Source organism: Periplaneta americana, chromosome 11, assembly GCF_040183065.1.
Source record: "Periplaneta americana isolate PAMFEO1 chromosome 11, P.americana_PAMFEO1_priV1, whole genome shotgun sequence".
NCBI classification, from domain to species: domain Eukaryota; kingdom Metazoa; phylum Arthropoda; class Insecta; order Blattodea; family Blattidae; genus Periplaneta; species Periplaneta americana.
The window spans coordinates 120645082-120661716 of record NC_091127.1 but is presented as its reverse complement, the minus strand read 5'-3'; the positions used below and the strand labels follow the sequence as shown (position 1 = coordinate 120661716).

The 16635-nt window shown below is 35.0% G+C and overlaps 1 protein-coding gene across 1 annotated transcript in view; it reads right to left on the bottom strand.

Annotated features, from left to right (window-relative positions):
* The window catches only part of LOC138709295 (facilitated trehalose transporter Tret1-like), a 41127-nt gene that overhangs the window by 9106 nt on the left and 15386 nt on the right, over nucleotides 1–16635 (bottom strand). Inside the window, exons 2-3 of the mRNA XM_069839964.1 lie at nucleotides 14796–14946; nucleotides 10398–10536 (exon numbers count right to left, since the gene is read on the bottom strand). Of these exons, the coding sequence (XP_069696065.1) occupies nucleotides 10398–10536; nucleotides 14796–14946 (290 nt within the window). The remainder of the gene's footprint in view (nucleotides 1–10397; nucleotides 10537–14795; nucleotides 14947–16635) is intronic.

The following is a 16635-nucleotide window of genomic DNA, read 5'->3' as shown; positions in this document are numbered from 1 at the left end:
ATTAGGGAGCAGCTAGATAATCTTCATGGAAGCATATTCTGTTAAGGAATCCATGGGCTGCGACGCTTTGTTTCATTGCAAGAAGGTAGGAACAGATAATCACTCTTTTCAGTCCAAGAGGGTTGTGTCATTACTAGACTTCGGATTTTAAGTAAAAATCTATTTAATCCTTAAAAGATAAGTTCATAAAAACTTGCAAGTATACGTTTCATATAAAACTATGCCTAAAATTGATATTTTAATAGCACCTAAAAATGCCTATTTTGACGACAAAGCCTATTTTGACCTATTAAGTACGTTTTATTTCTAATAGGTCAGAACAACTATTCTTATTTCGAAAATTTTTTTTTTAAATTCCAAATGTGTTCCTGGTTCTGCTGGAATTAAAGTACGGGATAAACTGGAGCAAGTTCTGCAGAGGAATGTAGGACTGAAGGACCTGCGTACTGCTTCAGATATCCTAGCAGGGAAGAACACGGATTTACAATGTAACATTCCTGTTCATCTAGTGTCAAAATTGAAATACGCATCTGTTACTTCAGTGGATCTGGAGCGTTCATTTTCACCATACAAATTTGTGTTGCTTTTTAGTTGAAAATTTAGAAAAAGTATTAGTAATTTATATAAGCTAATTATGGACGTTAACGGACAAGGCTTGGTAAAAATGGATTGTATTTGACATGTTTGTGTACTGAATTTATGTCTAAAACTTATTTTTCACATTTAACTGTTTAGTCTGTTAGATATTTGTTGTTCTTGTACTAGTAGTAGTGATGGTAACGGTGTATAAACATTTAAAATTATTAAATTCCAGAAGTAAATTCCTGATGATTTGGAACATGTTTTGAACAAAACATTATTTGTTTGTTAGAACCTATTTTCATTTCTTTAGAAACTATTTCCTACACTTTTAAGCCTATTTTAGGCACCTAAAATTACATTTTAACGACCTAAAAATCCGTACCCTAGTCATTACCAGGGTTCGGCCTAGGGACACAGAGTAACCAGTATGAGGTTTAGAGTACGGTACACGGAGTATAAATGACGTCATGACCCGGGTGGAGGGGTGACTGCAACAGCAAAGTTGGGTCCGTAATGTGCATTACCGTTGTGTGTATTACTGCTTGGCTGCGGTACGTGTAACAGGCTTCGGCGTAGAGACACCTGATTGAAGGTTATCCACGTTAATACTTTACTGCTAGACATTTATTTTCTACACTAGGATTGTACTGTATATAATGCATCTGTACAGGGTGAAATATATTTTGTGCCGTACTGTGACGGACTGTTTACATGTTGAGACACGAAGTAACGGCGCGCTCTATCTCCCACTCCACTCGACCAACACAACACTATCGTTCCTGCGTTCTGAACTTCATGCGTTTCTGTGCCCAGGACCTAAGCCTGGTCATTACTACTATCACTCGGTTTGTTTATGTCCGGAGCCCAGTATCGATTACAGAACGTTTGTTTACTTCCATTGGTACGACCTCTTGTTATCCGTGTTATTCGTCTACGTAGTTTAGTACTTGTACTGAACTCATTCTGTTGTAATGTCAGTACAGTTTAATGCGTCGTTGGTTTCGTTTTTCTGTACGTATTTTTCCTTTGTTTGGATTAACACACAGAATCATGTGACACAGAATCGCTTGTTATTTACACATACCTACTTAATTTATCCCGACCTTAATTCCTTCTTGCACTGAAGCGAAGCGTCGCTTCCACGAAGGTTATCTATCTGCTTCCTAATTTTGTCAGTCTAATTTAGAGACACCCTGTATAAAAATGACTGGAGGTAAATGTTATTTATGCACACTATCAATAGAGAAGTTTACAAAGTCCAAGAACCCTCTATTGGTTCATCTTCAGAAGGTATAGATAAGTAAGGAGTAGTCTCATAGGAAAAGTTAGTAGTAGTAGCAGTATAGTAGTGGTCGTGATAGTGATTCTAGTAGCTATAGCAGTAGTAGTACAGAGTGATTCGTTTGGCAAGACATAAATTTAAAATGTGATAAAATGAGAACTATTCCTACTTATTGTTAAATAATTTGTACATGCATTCTACATTTGAATTAAATTATGATTTATTTAACGACGCTCGCAACTGCCTAGGTTATATCAGCTCGCCGATGTGCCGGAATTTTGTCCCGCAAGAGTTGTTTTACATGCCAGTAAACCTACTGACATGAACCTATCGCATTTAAGCACACTTAAAAGCCATCGACCTAGGCTGGGTTCGAACCCGCAACCTCGAGCACAGAAGGCCAGCGCTACACCGACTACGCTACTCAGGCCGACTGCCTTCTAGAAGGATGAAAGCTTTGTCCAAATTAGACCTCAACGTGCCCACCATTACGAATACGACACAGTTCATATCTTGAAGTTATTTCCTCCCATATGTGGTCTAGCACCTCAGGGCTATTTTTCTCAAAAACTGAGAAAATCTTTGCTCTGAGATCATGAATATCCTTCGTTTGCTGCGTCAGAAAATACCCATTTATTCAAGAAGCCTCGTCTCTCTCCATACGATCGCACACAATGGACATTGTTCGACTGTGAATGGTTTTCATTTTGAGCATCTGTGGTAAAGTTTCGTTAGTGATAGTGTTTTGTTTACTTTTTATTACCTACTCTACATGATTTTACATATTTATTTGTTTCAAGTTTGAAGTCCACGAAAGAAGTCTAATAAATAATAGTTAAAAGACATGAAACAGATGAATGGGTAAAATTTATATACATTCGCACGTAAAATTTAGTGGAGACACATTGAACATCTTGAATTTTGTTTTAAAATCAGTGTACCATTTGCGGATTGTAGACCCACTGGGCGGATCTGCATCAAACTTTGTTCGGTAATGCCGTTGCACATTAATAACAGACTGGTTCAGATGAAAATCAAGCTTTTCTGTCCTCTTCAGCTGCCATTTCGCCTCAAAAATGAATAATTATATATATATATATATATATATATATATATATATATATATATATATATATGCTATTATGAGACAGTGTTACCAACTACAAAAGCAATGTTACCAAAATTAAACTTTTTGAGTTTCTCGTTCCATTGGTGCTATTTTCATGCATCTCAGACTCATTGAACATAAATTACATAATATGTTCGCGTAGGCTTCCGCGGCTGGTGTACATGGAGTGTGGATAAGCTTCAGGGCTTCTACCGCGTTGTCTTGGTCGAAACGTCAGCCACTAACACCAAGACAACGCGGTAGAAGCCCTCCACACCCCATAAATTACATATGTTCGAAACCGGAAAGGTCTTTTGTAGGAGCCCTGTACAGGTTAGGCTTTGGATAAGGCTTGGACAATGAAGAAGAACACTACGAAACTAGTCGCCACGTAAATTCCTAAATAGTAACATAGTAAAGAATTTGGAAAGTTAATCAGTGATATATAAGTGTTGAAAGTGTATATAGAAAAATGTATTGTTCGTTACTAGACGAGGGATGCATTTCTATAAAATTATTTTCAAAATAAATGTAGTGTATTACCAGTGCCGGATTTAGGTATAATGCCGCCCTAGGCAGTGCTAAAATTTGCCGCCCCCAACTCCCACAAACAGTTTATTATACGGGTATTATACGGGTGATGTTTAATCTAATTTAGTTTTAAATAAAATGTTACAATTCAGAAAACAGTAAATTACTGGAATCAAAATACATGCATCTTATGAATTATAAAGATTTCCTTCGGACTTTCTTCACAGAGAAAGCGTTGATGATGTCATCAAGTCGATCTGACGAAGGACATCATACTCGATGCAAAGAAACATATAAATTCACACTTATTCTTTGTTGAAACAAATTTGATTTGTGAAAGATAGGCTGTGATTTATTTTTTAGCATTGGTTTTGTTGGTGGTATAATTAGAAATATTTCTTGCTTCGATAGGAAGTATAATAATAATAACCCGTGGCGCTACAGCCCGTGAAGGGCCCAGACCGACCAGTCGGCTGCTGGCCTCACGCCCATATGCCGAAGCAGAGATGGATGATCATCCAACCAGAATGAAGGTATCGTGTGGTTAGCACGATGATCCCCCCAGCCGTTATAGCTGGCTTTCGCAACAGGATTTTGATACCTAGTGTAGCTTCCCAAGTGCATCACGATTCTGGGTGGGCACCGGTCCCTTACACTGGCCGAAATTTCATGAGAAAATTTCTTCCCCCATGAGGACTCGAACCAGCGCGCATTCCGTAACGCGATTCCTTGGCAGGATGTCTTAGACCATGACGCCACGGCGCAGGACATAGGAAGTATAAATTTAATTTAAAAATAAACTTCAACTATTTGCCGAATAAACCCTTCATATCGAATTATATAGTGCACATGCTAGAAAGTGATTAAATAGTATTGTTGACGATATATTATATTGGAAGTGTAACTGAGAATTGTGGTTACCATTCTAGCGATAAATAATAAACTCACATCCAATTTGATTTTCAACAATGAATTCTTGTTTGTAGAAGCAGTTAAATAAAGCAGTTCCATAGTACGCGTATAATAACTAGATACCCGCATTACAATATAATTTTGTGCCAGATCGTGCGTATTTGCTTGGTTTCCGCACAAAACCAATCCGCGGAAAGATTAAAAATTCCACATTCAGTATTCCCAACTTAACACACATAACAATTTCCCTATTCTTACCGCTTAAGTGACATATTGATTTTACTGTTTTTGGCTTTTAACATATTATTTTTAGAGACGTTCAGTATAGTAATAATTATAAATTGGAAACTTACCACTGCAATTTCACCTAAATTGCACTGTTAATTATTATTTTTAAATATTTGCAAAAATTAAGTAAACTCTACAACTCCACTACAGTTACCGCATTCGTGATGCAAGTAACATTAAGGAAGCCGTGAAAAAATCAACAAGATTCCAGACTGATCATAGACTGGGGAAAAAAAAGACGTATATCACGGCCTGCTGGAGTGTAGTAAACACAGAAAACATTTTAAAGCAACAATGTTGAAGATAGATATTTTTGTTTTGCAAATTTGCCGTCATTGAACAGACCAAAAGATGGAGATTTCATTGCAACTAATTAGAAATTCCTCTTTCAGGTATGTAATAAACGATCTTCGCACAAAATAATGTACTATACACGAGCGGTATATTTTCTTTCAATTCTCGGAAATTAAAAAAGCTCAATTATGTGTCGCTTTTTAAATCTTTTCTTCGAACATGAAAACTTCAACATACCGCTCTTGTAACGCATATTACTAATGCAGTTGTACACTTTCCTTTTACTCTCACAGCCACCGCGGCAATGCGATAACAAAACAATATCCGACTTCCACAAGGTGTTCAAGAACAAACTTCAGAAAAGATTTACCAACAAGTGGTTTAAAAACAAATTTCACTGCAAAATGAAGATTTAAAAAAAAAGGAAAGAAAAAAGGGAGAGAAAGTCAGAGAGAGAGAGAGAGAATGCCGCCCCCTGGAAATTGCCGCCCTAGGCAACTGCCTCGATTGCCTAGGCCTAAATCCGGCACTGTGTATTACTCATAAATATATTCTTCACTCTTCTACTCGCTTTTATCAGTCTCTGATGAAGTAGACTATTAATAATGGATATAAATTAGCACCGCTCATATTTTATGAAACAACTTTGTAACTACAGTGTTAAATAATGCTCCTACATAATATGAGTCGTGCACTGCTAACTACTATTTTACACTGCTATTTTTATGAAACAAGTTTCTACAATTAGTCGTCTACATTATGAGTCTTACCCTCTTGACAACTAGACTTCCAGTTTTACGAAACACGTTCCTGGTCGTAAATAAGGGGTTATAAATCATTAAAAAAATTTGTACACAGCATATGATATAAAAATGACTAATGTTATTTGAATAACACTCTTTTGAGAACTTAACCATATTTATAATTGAAAAAAAAATGTCGCAGTTTTCTTTCTGGTAGATTAAAGTTTATGTAAGGAAAATAAATTATTCAGAAAAAAACAAAGTTTTGTAATGTTGCAGTATTCAATAAATTTCATGTATTTATTGCTTACGTAAAAGTATACACTAGATTAATTCTTCAGGGAACATAGCCGAGAAAGTGTTCTAAATTAACAGAACATAAAAATCCGAAAAGACAAACTTAAAAAAGACCAGCCTGACGTCTATTGGCCTACACTAAATAATAAACTGGAAAAGGAGAAGTACTTATATTATGGATGAGATAGAAGTTGCCACTGTAGGACGCAAATACACGAACAATGACCATCTAGACAAATCATGACACTAGTCGTAATTTATTTTTTTCCAAATGGCAGAGACATAGATAAAGGCTACCTATTGTGTGTAAAGTTTATTTTGGATGTACTCACAAATCATTGAGAAGTCAATAACATGATGATAATAATAATAACCCGTGGCGCTACAGCCCGTGAAGAGCCTAGACCGACCAGCCGGCTGCTGGCCTCACGCCCACATGCCGAAGGAGAGGTGGACGATCATCCGACCAGAATGGAGGTATCGTGTGGTTAGCACAATGATCCCCCCAGCCGTTATAGCTGGCATTCGCAACCGGATTTCGCTACCTATCATAGCTCCCCAAGTGCATCACGTTGATGGCTGGGCACCGGTCCCATACACTGGCCGAAATTTTATGAGAAAATTTCTTCCCCCATGAGGACTCGAACCAGCGCGCATTCCGTAACGCGAGTCCTAGGCAGGATGCCTTAGACTACGACGCCACGGCGCGGGACCAATAACATGATAGTTCAATAAAAATACATGGACCAGTTTAATAAACAACGTAACCCACAATAAAAGCAAGATTTGTGAAACTTCATTAGAAAGTTACCAGGATATGAATCTCATTATTCTCGCCACAGGAATCCAGAGAGAAGATTCTTGGGTTCTACCTTAAATATGGAAAATATCAAATGATAAGCACTATGAATGGCAAGAATCCTGTAGCACTATTTATTTTTCGTAAAATTTGCAATACTACATTATTTTAATCTTCATCTTCATCACCTTCAAACTGATACTTATAAGAGATGTTATGTATTGGATGCAGAAGTTAAGTTATTAGAAAACAGAAAGCAGTACAACGTGGTCTGTTGTGACGGTAATCCAAGCCCCCGCCTACCGATAAGGGATCGTGTCACAAACACTTCCAAGTCTGAGTATTTCTGACAAAGTAAATATTATTCAATGCCTTCAAAACGGCACAAATGTTAAGAATATTGCTGGAGAGAGTAAGGTAATATTTATCTATTATTAAATATTTTCTTTATTCATTCATTCATTCATTCATTCATTCATTCATTCATTCATTCATTCATTCATTCATTCATTCATTCATTCATTCATTCATTCACTCACTCACTCACTCACTCATTTATTTATTTAGTTATTTATTTATTTAGTTATTTATTTATTTATTATCAGTTTATTTAATTACATGTTTATTCACATACAGTAATAATTTATTATTGTATTTCCTTTATATATGTGTATTCCAGGAAATAAATTTAATTTGTATTAACCTTGTATCAGATTCGATTTTATAATGAATTAACAACTCCTAAATACCCATTCCCGTATTATAGATTTTTTTCTGTCCATAATATTCCTACACTTTCTTGTTCTACCTCGCTGGTATTCAATCTCTTTGGCTAGCGAACGCCCAAAATATATTTGTATCTCCAAATTGGATTGCAGTTATACAGGGACATCATTTTATTTTTACTAACATTTTTAATATTAACCTGGCTATACCTTTGGCTCAACGCAATTTGCTACCCCCTTCACCCACTGGAGTTCGATGATACTGGCGTAATGTACAAACAAATCACTTCACTAGGTATAGGAGGGAAGAAAAGTAATTCATCCATTTACGTAAACTAGGAAATATCGCGATTTTGAGTTTGATCATTTTCATTAGATTTTTGTTTAATCTAAATACAGTACAGTATTAACAATGAGTGCTTTTACTCACGAACTGAGCTGTCCATGCGGACGTTTTCATTATGCAGTATAGCCTATATTATACTGTCTACAGCACATAAGCGTACAATATAGAGAATGAAGTTAAATTGAAAAATAATTGTGATATGGATATTTAAACATATTTTTTAAAATGGTGGCCGTTCATTTCGATACAGGCTTCAGTTGCTGGTGTATCCTCAATTCTAGGAGCTGTTAATTTCATTTAATTTAAACAATTAATTTATATAGGCCTATAATACCTTATATTAATAAAAAATCGATTTACCAGCAATGAGTAAGAGAATCTACCATAAACCAGAAATATAGAACCAATGAAGAAAAGGTTCTCTTAAAAGAACAAAAATAGAGTGCCTGAATAAAGGGTTATCGTGATAGGTAATGTGCATATTGTCGCACTGTAGACTATTGTACTTAATCCCAATTACCAGTTTCGTCCTTCGTACTAGTAACTCATGTTGAAATAATTCTGTAACTACTCTATAAAAGAGTACCTTACGTACTGTAAATTCAATCTTCACTTCCGCCCGATCCGAAAAGATAAAAGTACTCAGACATACTATCTAATGTCCGTCCAAGTGGTTATGTCGTAGGGTCGTAGAAAGGGGGAAATCACGTGACAGTTAATGACTTAACTAGGCCCTTTTATTTAAGTTATTTTAAACAGTTGTATAATATTACGTAGACGTCCAATTCCTAACAGAAATTAATGTGCTCAGAAAAGAGCTAAGACAGCCCAGCCACTAGCTGGCGAGTAAAATCTGGTGGGGGAAACCGGAATACGACGTAGGGAAATGGACGACAGTACCTGTGCGAAAATGATTCAATATTGAAAGCTCTTTCGTCACTGGAAAACGCGAACATATTTTGGAACGTATTGTTTACTATGACCATAAGGCTACTATGACTGTATATGCGGTCTTGGATCTGTGTGGAGTACGGTTGAACTTCATTAGTAGAAGGGATGGGAGTGGAGTACATTCAAAAACTCAGATACAATAAAAATTGAAGTAAAAATAAAATAATGTCCCCGTATAAGAATTAACAAAATACTATGATTGATGTTGTACTAAAAACAAATAATAATCATTATTATTGTTATTATTATTGATATTATAATGATGATGATTATTATTATTAGTATTATTATATAGTATTAATTGATGCAATAATAATAGTAGACCAATGATTAACGTAAAATGGTATTCAAGCAAGGAAGAACAAGACTTGATATTACAAAAGAAACTATAGTAATGCAATAATTATGAACAAGTATAACAACATGAATATCAGATTTTTTACATACGTAATCAGTGGGATGCGTATCCCTGGGGTACGCGTAACATGGATTGAATACCACTAAGTACTTATCAAAAGATGATGCTTGCCGATTGCAGGGGACTTGCTCAGCGTGCTATATCTAAGTAGGTGAACATTGACCTTCTACTAAATCAACGGAGCAATGTATGATATAGAGGCCCCCAATAAGCAGGGTCTTTGTTCAAGAAATGTATTGAAAATAAACTTACAAGGAGAGGTTGTCAGATCGATGTCACAGTTTTGTATTTGGATTTGTTTGGTGAAAATACACTAAAAATAAAACGACCCATGTCTCGGCTTTCACTCCCATAGGCCCTAGTTTACTCGTAAAAAATAAAGTATGAAATACTACCAAGTGTTCTTGAGTCGTTGTTGCATGCAAATTAATCGCCCACTATGGCTCTGAACCCTTCAATTGCTATTCAACTAGTGGTAGAGGTCTCATTCCACGCTTGTTTTGGAGTTGGGTTGGGGTAGAACGCTCCAGACCGCCCAAGTTCAAGTCAGGCGTGGAATTTGACCTCTGACATTAGTTGGAAAAGAATTCCACTGATCTCCTCCTCTGCTGGCAATGTTTAGGTACATCTCCTGATGTACCTAAAGTACAGACGAAGTATAGACATCACATTTTGGGAAAAACGCTGGCGGTATATTATCACAACCTCGCTGTAAATTTCAAAGTAGCTACAGTTTGGTATGATTTTCATGAAAAAAATTCTATTTTACATCGCAACTTTCTCTTGTCAGTCAAGCACATCAGTCGGTCATTCTCTACATTCCGTAATCGAGTACTTATTAAATAACGAACAGTATAAATTACTAGAGTTTAAGCTTATTTGTCTCAGTAAGACCTGCTTTTACTCTATAGCTTTGCTTATGTGCAGATATTTATGTTATTATCCAATAATTCTCTCTCGTATTGGTATGCTTTACGTTATTTGTCCTTTTGAGAATTAGAATAGCCCATTTATTATTTTGTGGACGGAAATTAACTTAAAAAATTATCATGTATATTTATGGCCACAATAATTAACGCGCTCAATGACTGTGGTGCTAGTTCACATCTAAGTTCACTCACCTATCCAAGAACCTGTGTCTTCATCGACTACAATGCTACTGGTGTTCGCATTCTGAAGTTCTGGTAGCAGGACAGCTGAGTGGCCGAAGGACAATCCTGACACCAGAGTGCAGATGAAGCTGGCGGCCATGAGAGTGATCTGAAATAAAAACCTTAAATCTGTAGGCTACTTAAAGGTTCTATCTGGGATTAACAACCAGTGACATGTTACCTTCCTTTGACAAAACAATATGTTCTTAAGCATTTGAAGTTCACTTTTAGACGTAAGGTTCTCCATATTGGCCACTTATTTCGTGGGAGATCTTAATCACAAGACAGAAATTATGTTATAAAGATATTATTGTGTAGAAAATTTCTCCTAATTTCTTACATATACAACCAGGGGCGGACGCAGGATTTTTTTCAGAGAGGGATTTGAGGAGATAGTAAAAATGGAGTAATGAGAAATAAGTTTATATAGCCTACTCACAATTTGTTTCCGAGTCACAAACATTTACAAGTTGGCCTGAGTAGCGTAGTCGGTATAGCCTTCTGTGCTCGAAGTTGCGGGTTCTATCCCAAGCCAGCTCGATGGCATTTAAGTGTGTTTAAATGCGACAGGCCTCATATCAGTCGATTTACTGGCATGTAAAAGAAGTCCTGAGGGAAAAAATTCCGGCACACCGGCGACGCTGATATAACCTCGGCAATTGTTAAATAAACCATAATTTTTTAATTTTAACATCTACAATGACTGCAATACAAAAACAATGACAGAATGACATTTACAGAAGAAGGCGACGAGGCTTTTTAGACATTTCATCCAGTATTTCATAAGCTTTTACTTCTAAATTTTTATGTATATACATCAAGGCCAGTCCATTTAATCTGTCTGCTCCCATCATGCTCCTCAAATAAGTCTTATTAAATCTTTGTTAAGATTTTAAAAGGAACTAGGCAAATAAAAATGTTCTCGCATGTTTATCAAAACATCTTTTCTTGAATTTTAATATGAAATATAACCTGCCCTCCTGATTCCAGGAAATAACTCCTACTGAAACTTCAGTCCCTTTCAGAAATGATTCTACAATAATTTCTTGATCTTTTCTAAAAGCAACCGTTCTGGTGTTGCTGTAGTTACAGGCAACGTGCAGGAAAGTTTCAGCACCTTGCGAGTGCAGGGAAAAATAATTTCATTGCACCTGTTCAATGATGATATAAAATCAGTAGGTATTAGGTAAAGATTTTTCTGATCAAGGAAATTTCTTCTCCACATCTTCAATTCATTGAAGAAAGACTCTGGTGACGCATCAACATCATTGGGCCACTGATTTACTACAGCCTGAACAGCAGTTTCTAAATCTTCATCTGATGCTCGCACTATGTTTTTAGGCAGAATAGTTTGTATGGACTTTAGGATTTCCTTATGATTTAAAACCTGTCCTTGAGCTGACCAATGGAATAGTCTAAGAAGAGAAGGAAAATTAAAAGCCTAAAATACCCTCCATGACTCTCTGTCTTGAAGTAAGAACGCTGTGTTTGTCTTCCTGGAGTTCTTGGAATTTAACACTTTAGCAAAGAGAATTTACGTGGAAAACTCTCTAATTCCTATGTACATTCACGAATTAAAATTAATATTATTTTTGTTTCGTGTTTCGTATTTTTCTCAAAATTTCGGGAGGGGATATATCCCCTTAATCCCCCCTTGCATCCACCCCTGTATACAACAATGATAATAAGGACAAACATTGTATGCCAGATAGAAGGAAAGCTTTGTGAGCATGTTATAATATTTTGTACGTTGCGGGGATGTATTCTGCCAACACTTCAATTCTAGAACTAACATTGGTGGTTGATGATACATATTCGTACAATAACTCCAAGTCAAAAATATAGCTAGCGACATCTAAACATTTTCGAGGAAAATCTAAGATAAATTTGAAGGTAGCTTCATCAAGAACTCTGTTATTGCCGGCTTACTCATTCCAAAGAATAATAAATACTTACGAGTTATAAATATATTGGCAAATTATAATAAATGGTCGTTGATTTTATAAACATCTTATGTGACAGTATAGAGCATAAGTTTTTCAGAAGGAAGGAAAAAGTAATTAAATATCAAGAGGCATACAGAAAAATATTAGATAATTCAGTATAAAACGTTGGTTAATACAATGTCTTTCGTAAGTAACGTGTTGCTCATATTAAGCGTTTATTCCGTAGACGAAGTGTTTCCAGGCAGGTGGATTGGTCGCACAGGCTCAGTTTGTTGGCCTCCGTGATCACCTGATTTGACTACTCTGGACTTCTTTTTCTGGAGATTCATCAAGGATCGTGTCTATGCGACTAAGCCATGCACCATTCCTGAATTAGTGGAATGACCTGAACATACGATACAAATGGTTATGCCTGACGTGCTCGCCAGAATGCATGAAGAGTTGATACGTCGCTTACATTTGTGCATTCAGAAGAGCGGAAGACATTTTGAAAATTTGTATAACATAATTTGTCAACAATTGAAACTGTTTTTACTTTTATGTGTTTTAATAAAGGTTTAAAACACTAACCATTCTTTCGTTTAATAACTCTGGCGGCGAGGACAGGGGGTGTTTGTTTCCAAATCGACTATACGACACCGGGAAGTGTTCTTTTTCGATAAGATGAACACCATTTCAAAAAATTATCCAAAATAGTTGATTTTTCGATAGACTCGTTACTTATGAACGACCCTGTATGATGAATAATCGAGGATCAGTGAAGGCCTATTCATATGTAATTAATTTTTCCATCCTCCTGAAAAATTATTTTCTGTTCTGCCACATAGGAGGTTTCATAAACTCAACGACGAAGTGAAACTGTGATATTACGAGAAAATTCTCCTTCATGCCGCTTCTTTGCATCCAAAATTATACTTTTCAGATATTTGAAGTTGTTCTTCAGTATACAGAATGAATGGTAACCTCTGCACCAAAATGGAACTGGTAATAGAACATCAGAGGAGATTTGAAAAATATAAATCAATTCTTTATCTAACAATCCCCTTTTTAGAGAAAATCGTTATGTTTCTATGAAGCATTTGGAAACATGACGGCTACTGCAATAACTCTAACAAGCTCGGCCTGCATTTCCATACCTTCCTCTCCCTCTCTGCTTACTCAGTTGATGACACGAGAGAGTGAGCTCCGCTGCAAGATTAATTCTAACGATTTTTCGCAATTATTTACTTGAAATTCATGGCTAAACTTTTTAATTACTAAACAAAAAAAATTAAAGACACTAAATATTCAGATTATTTCTACCGATCTGTTTGTATAGCAATCAATCATTTCTCTCAGGCCGTTACCGCAATAGAGAGCTTCAAACATTGGGCAAAGGCTATTTTTTCTGCTTAACCCTTTCGAGCACAAATATAAACTTTTTATGTTTTTCATATCATGGATCATAACAAAGCTTCGATTTTGTTCAAAATTTTAACTCTGCACACAATTTCAAAACACATATGTCACCTTTATGTATCCTCAAGATATGGTTCCACGAAACATCTTTCCAATAATTGTAGAGAAAGAAAGAAAACTGTGGTTCTTCTGAACAACCACTATGCTGCAAAGGGTTAACGGTGCTTTTTCAAAGGAAAAATGTAATAAAAGTTTTATTATAGACTGTTTAACATCTAGAATCACCTCTTAAATTTTGGGTCATCGATCTATTTCCACCCTATATAGTGTAAATAATTTAATTATGAAAGTGAATAATTTTGATTTCATCTAGAGTTAATAGTATTGGTTTATTTAACGACGCTCGCAACTGCCGAAGTTATATCAGCGTTGTCGGTATGCCGGAATTTTGTCCCGCAGGAGTTCTTTTACATACCACTGAATCTACTGACATGAACCTATCGTATTTAAACGCACTTAAATGCCATCGACCTGTGCCGGGATCGAACCCGCAACCTCGAGCACAGAAGGTCAGCGCTATGTCAACTGCGCTACCCAGGCCGACGTTTGATTTCATCAATGTCATTGGAGTTAGTATGATCATGACTCATAAAAAATAACACAGTTTTGATTTTTATACATGTTATATTTAATTTTTTCTCTTTATCGTCACATTCTGTTGTTTACAAATGAATCATCTATCCATTACAAGGTGCTACCAAAAATTCATGAATTTATTTTTGAAGGGAATTGTACCTACCTTAAATACTAGTCTCAATGGTTCCTTTTAAAATATTTTAGGTCTCTCATTTATAAGCGTGACCTTTTACTTGGAATAATTTTACGACATAAAATTCCTGTGTTTATTTTTATTCAACCGGAAGCCCTGATAAAAATATTTATACTCATGGTAAGCTTTGAAGTCGTAAACCTCAGATTTAAATAGCGAACATGTTAAACTGACGCCGAAGAATCATAGACTTACTTGTGGTCGTAAAGGTGGATTCTTGCGTTTATTATTGTCGTAGTTATCTTGAGAAATGTAGAAGCTATTGTCATCTGGCATCTTAATACTGGGCTTGGTTCCAAAGTTGAATAGCCCTAGGAACGGCACCTCCTCTTCTTCTTCTATTTCTCTGGAAAGTTTAATATTAAACATTATTTTGAAAAAAAACTATCAATATTTCATTACATTGCTAAGAAAAAATATTAAATATATTATTTTTTCGATCAAAACCCATTCGTTAATAAATTATTTAGCTGATGGATTCTTACTATTCGTTTCGTGTTAGACCCTGTGAAATATGTCGTAAACAAAACATTGTGAACAGGTTTCCTCTGACAATTTGGATTCAACCTCTTCGTATTATTATACTTTCACTACTCTGTTATCGCCCAGTAACTGTATTTTCAAAACTCAAATTTTCTAATAGAAATTGTGTTAAATAATGAGTTACCATTATCATCAGTGACGACTTTGAGATATTTCGTACTATAGAATTGAAGCTTAGTGTATCATCACAACTAAAAAGATTTTAAATTGTAATTGTATTAAACAATGAATTACCATTATCATCAGTGACGACTTGTAGGTGTTTCTTGCGTTAGAATTGAAGTTTAGTGTATTATCATAACCAAAAGTTTTAAATTGAAACTGTGTTAAATAGTGAATTACCTGTATCATTAGTCACGACTTGTAGATGTTTCGTACGATAGAATAGAAGATTAGAGTATTATCATAACTAATAGTCTTTAATTGAAACTGTGTTAAATAATGAATCATCCTTATCATCAGTGACGACTTGTAATGTTTCGTACGATAGAATAGAAGATTAGAGTATTTTCATAACTAATAATTTTTAATTGAAACTGTGTTAAATAATGAATCACCCTTATCATCAGTGAAGACTTGTAGATGTTTCGTACGATAGAATTGAAGATTAGAGTATTATCATAACTAGACATTTTAAATTGATAATTTGTTAAAAAAATTAATTACCATTATCATCAGTGACGACGTGTACGACGTGTAGATGTTTCGTACGATAGAATTGAAGATTAGAGTATTATCATAATTAGATAACTTTAATTGAAAATGTATTAAATAATGAATTACCATTATCATCAGTGAAGACTTGTAGATATTTCGTACGATAGAATTGAAGATTAGACTATTATCATAACTGAAACTTTTTAATTGAAATTGTGTTAAATAACCTCTATCATTAGTGACGACTTGTAGATGTTTCGTACGATAGAATAGAAGATTAGATTATTATCATAATTAAAAGTTTTTAATTGAAACTGTGTTAAATAATGAATTACCATTATCATTAGTGACGACATGTAGAGGTTAAGTATGATAGGATTGAAAATTAGAGTATTATCATAACTTTAAGTTGTTAATTGAAACTGTGTTGAATAATGAATAACCATTATCATCAGTGACGACTTGTAGAGGTTTCATACGATAGAATTTAAGATTAGAGTATTATCATATCTAAAAGTTTGTAATTGATAATTTGTTAAAAAATTAATTACCATTATCATCAGTGACGACTTATAGATGTTTCATACGATACAATTGAAGATTAGAGTATTATGACAACTAAATTTTTTTTATTGAAACTGTATTAATTAATGAATTACCATTATCGCCAGTGACGATTTGTAGATGTTTCTTGCGATAGAATTGAATCTTAGTGTATTATCATAACTAAAAGTTTTAAATTGAAAATGTGTAAATAATGAATTACCCTTATCATCAATGACAATTTTTAGGTATTTTGTACGACAAAATTGAAGCTTAGAGTATTATCATAATT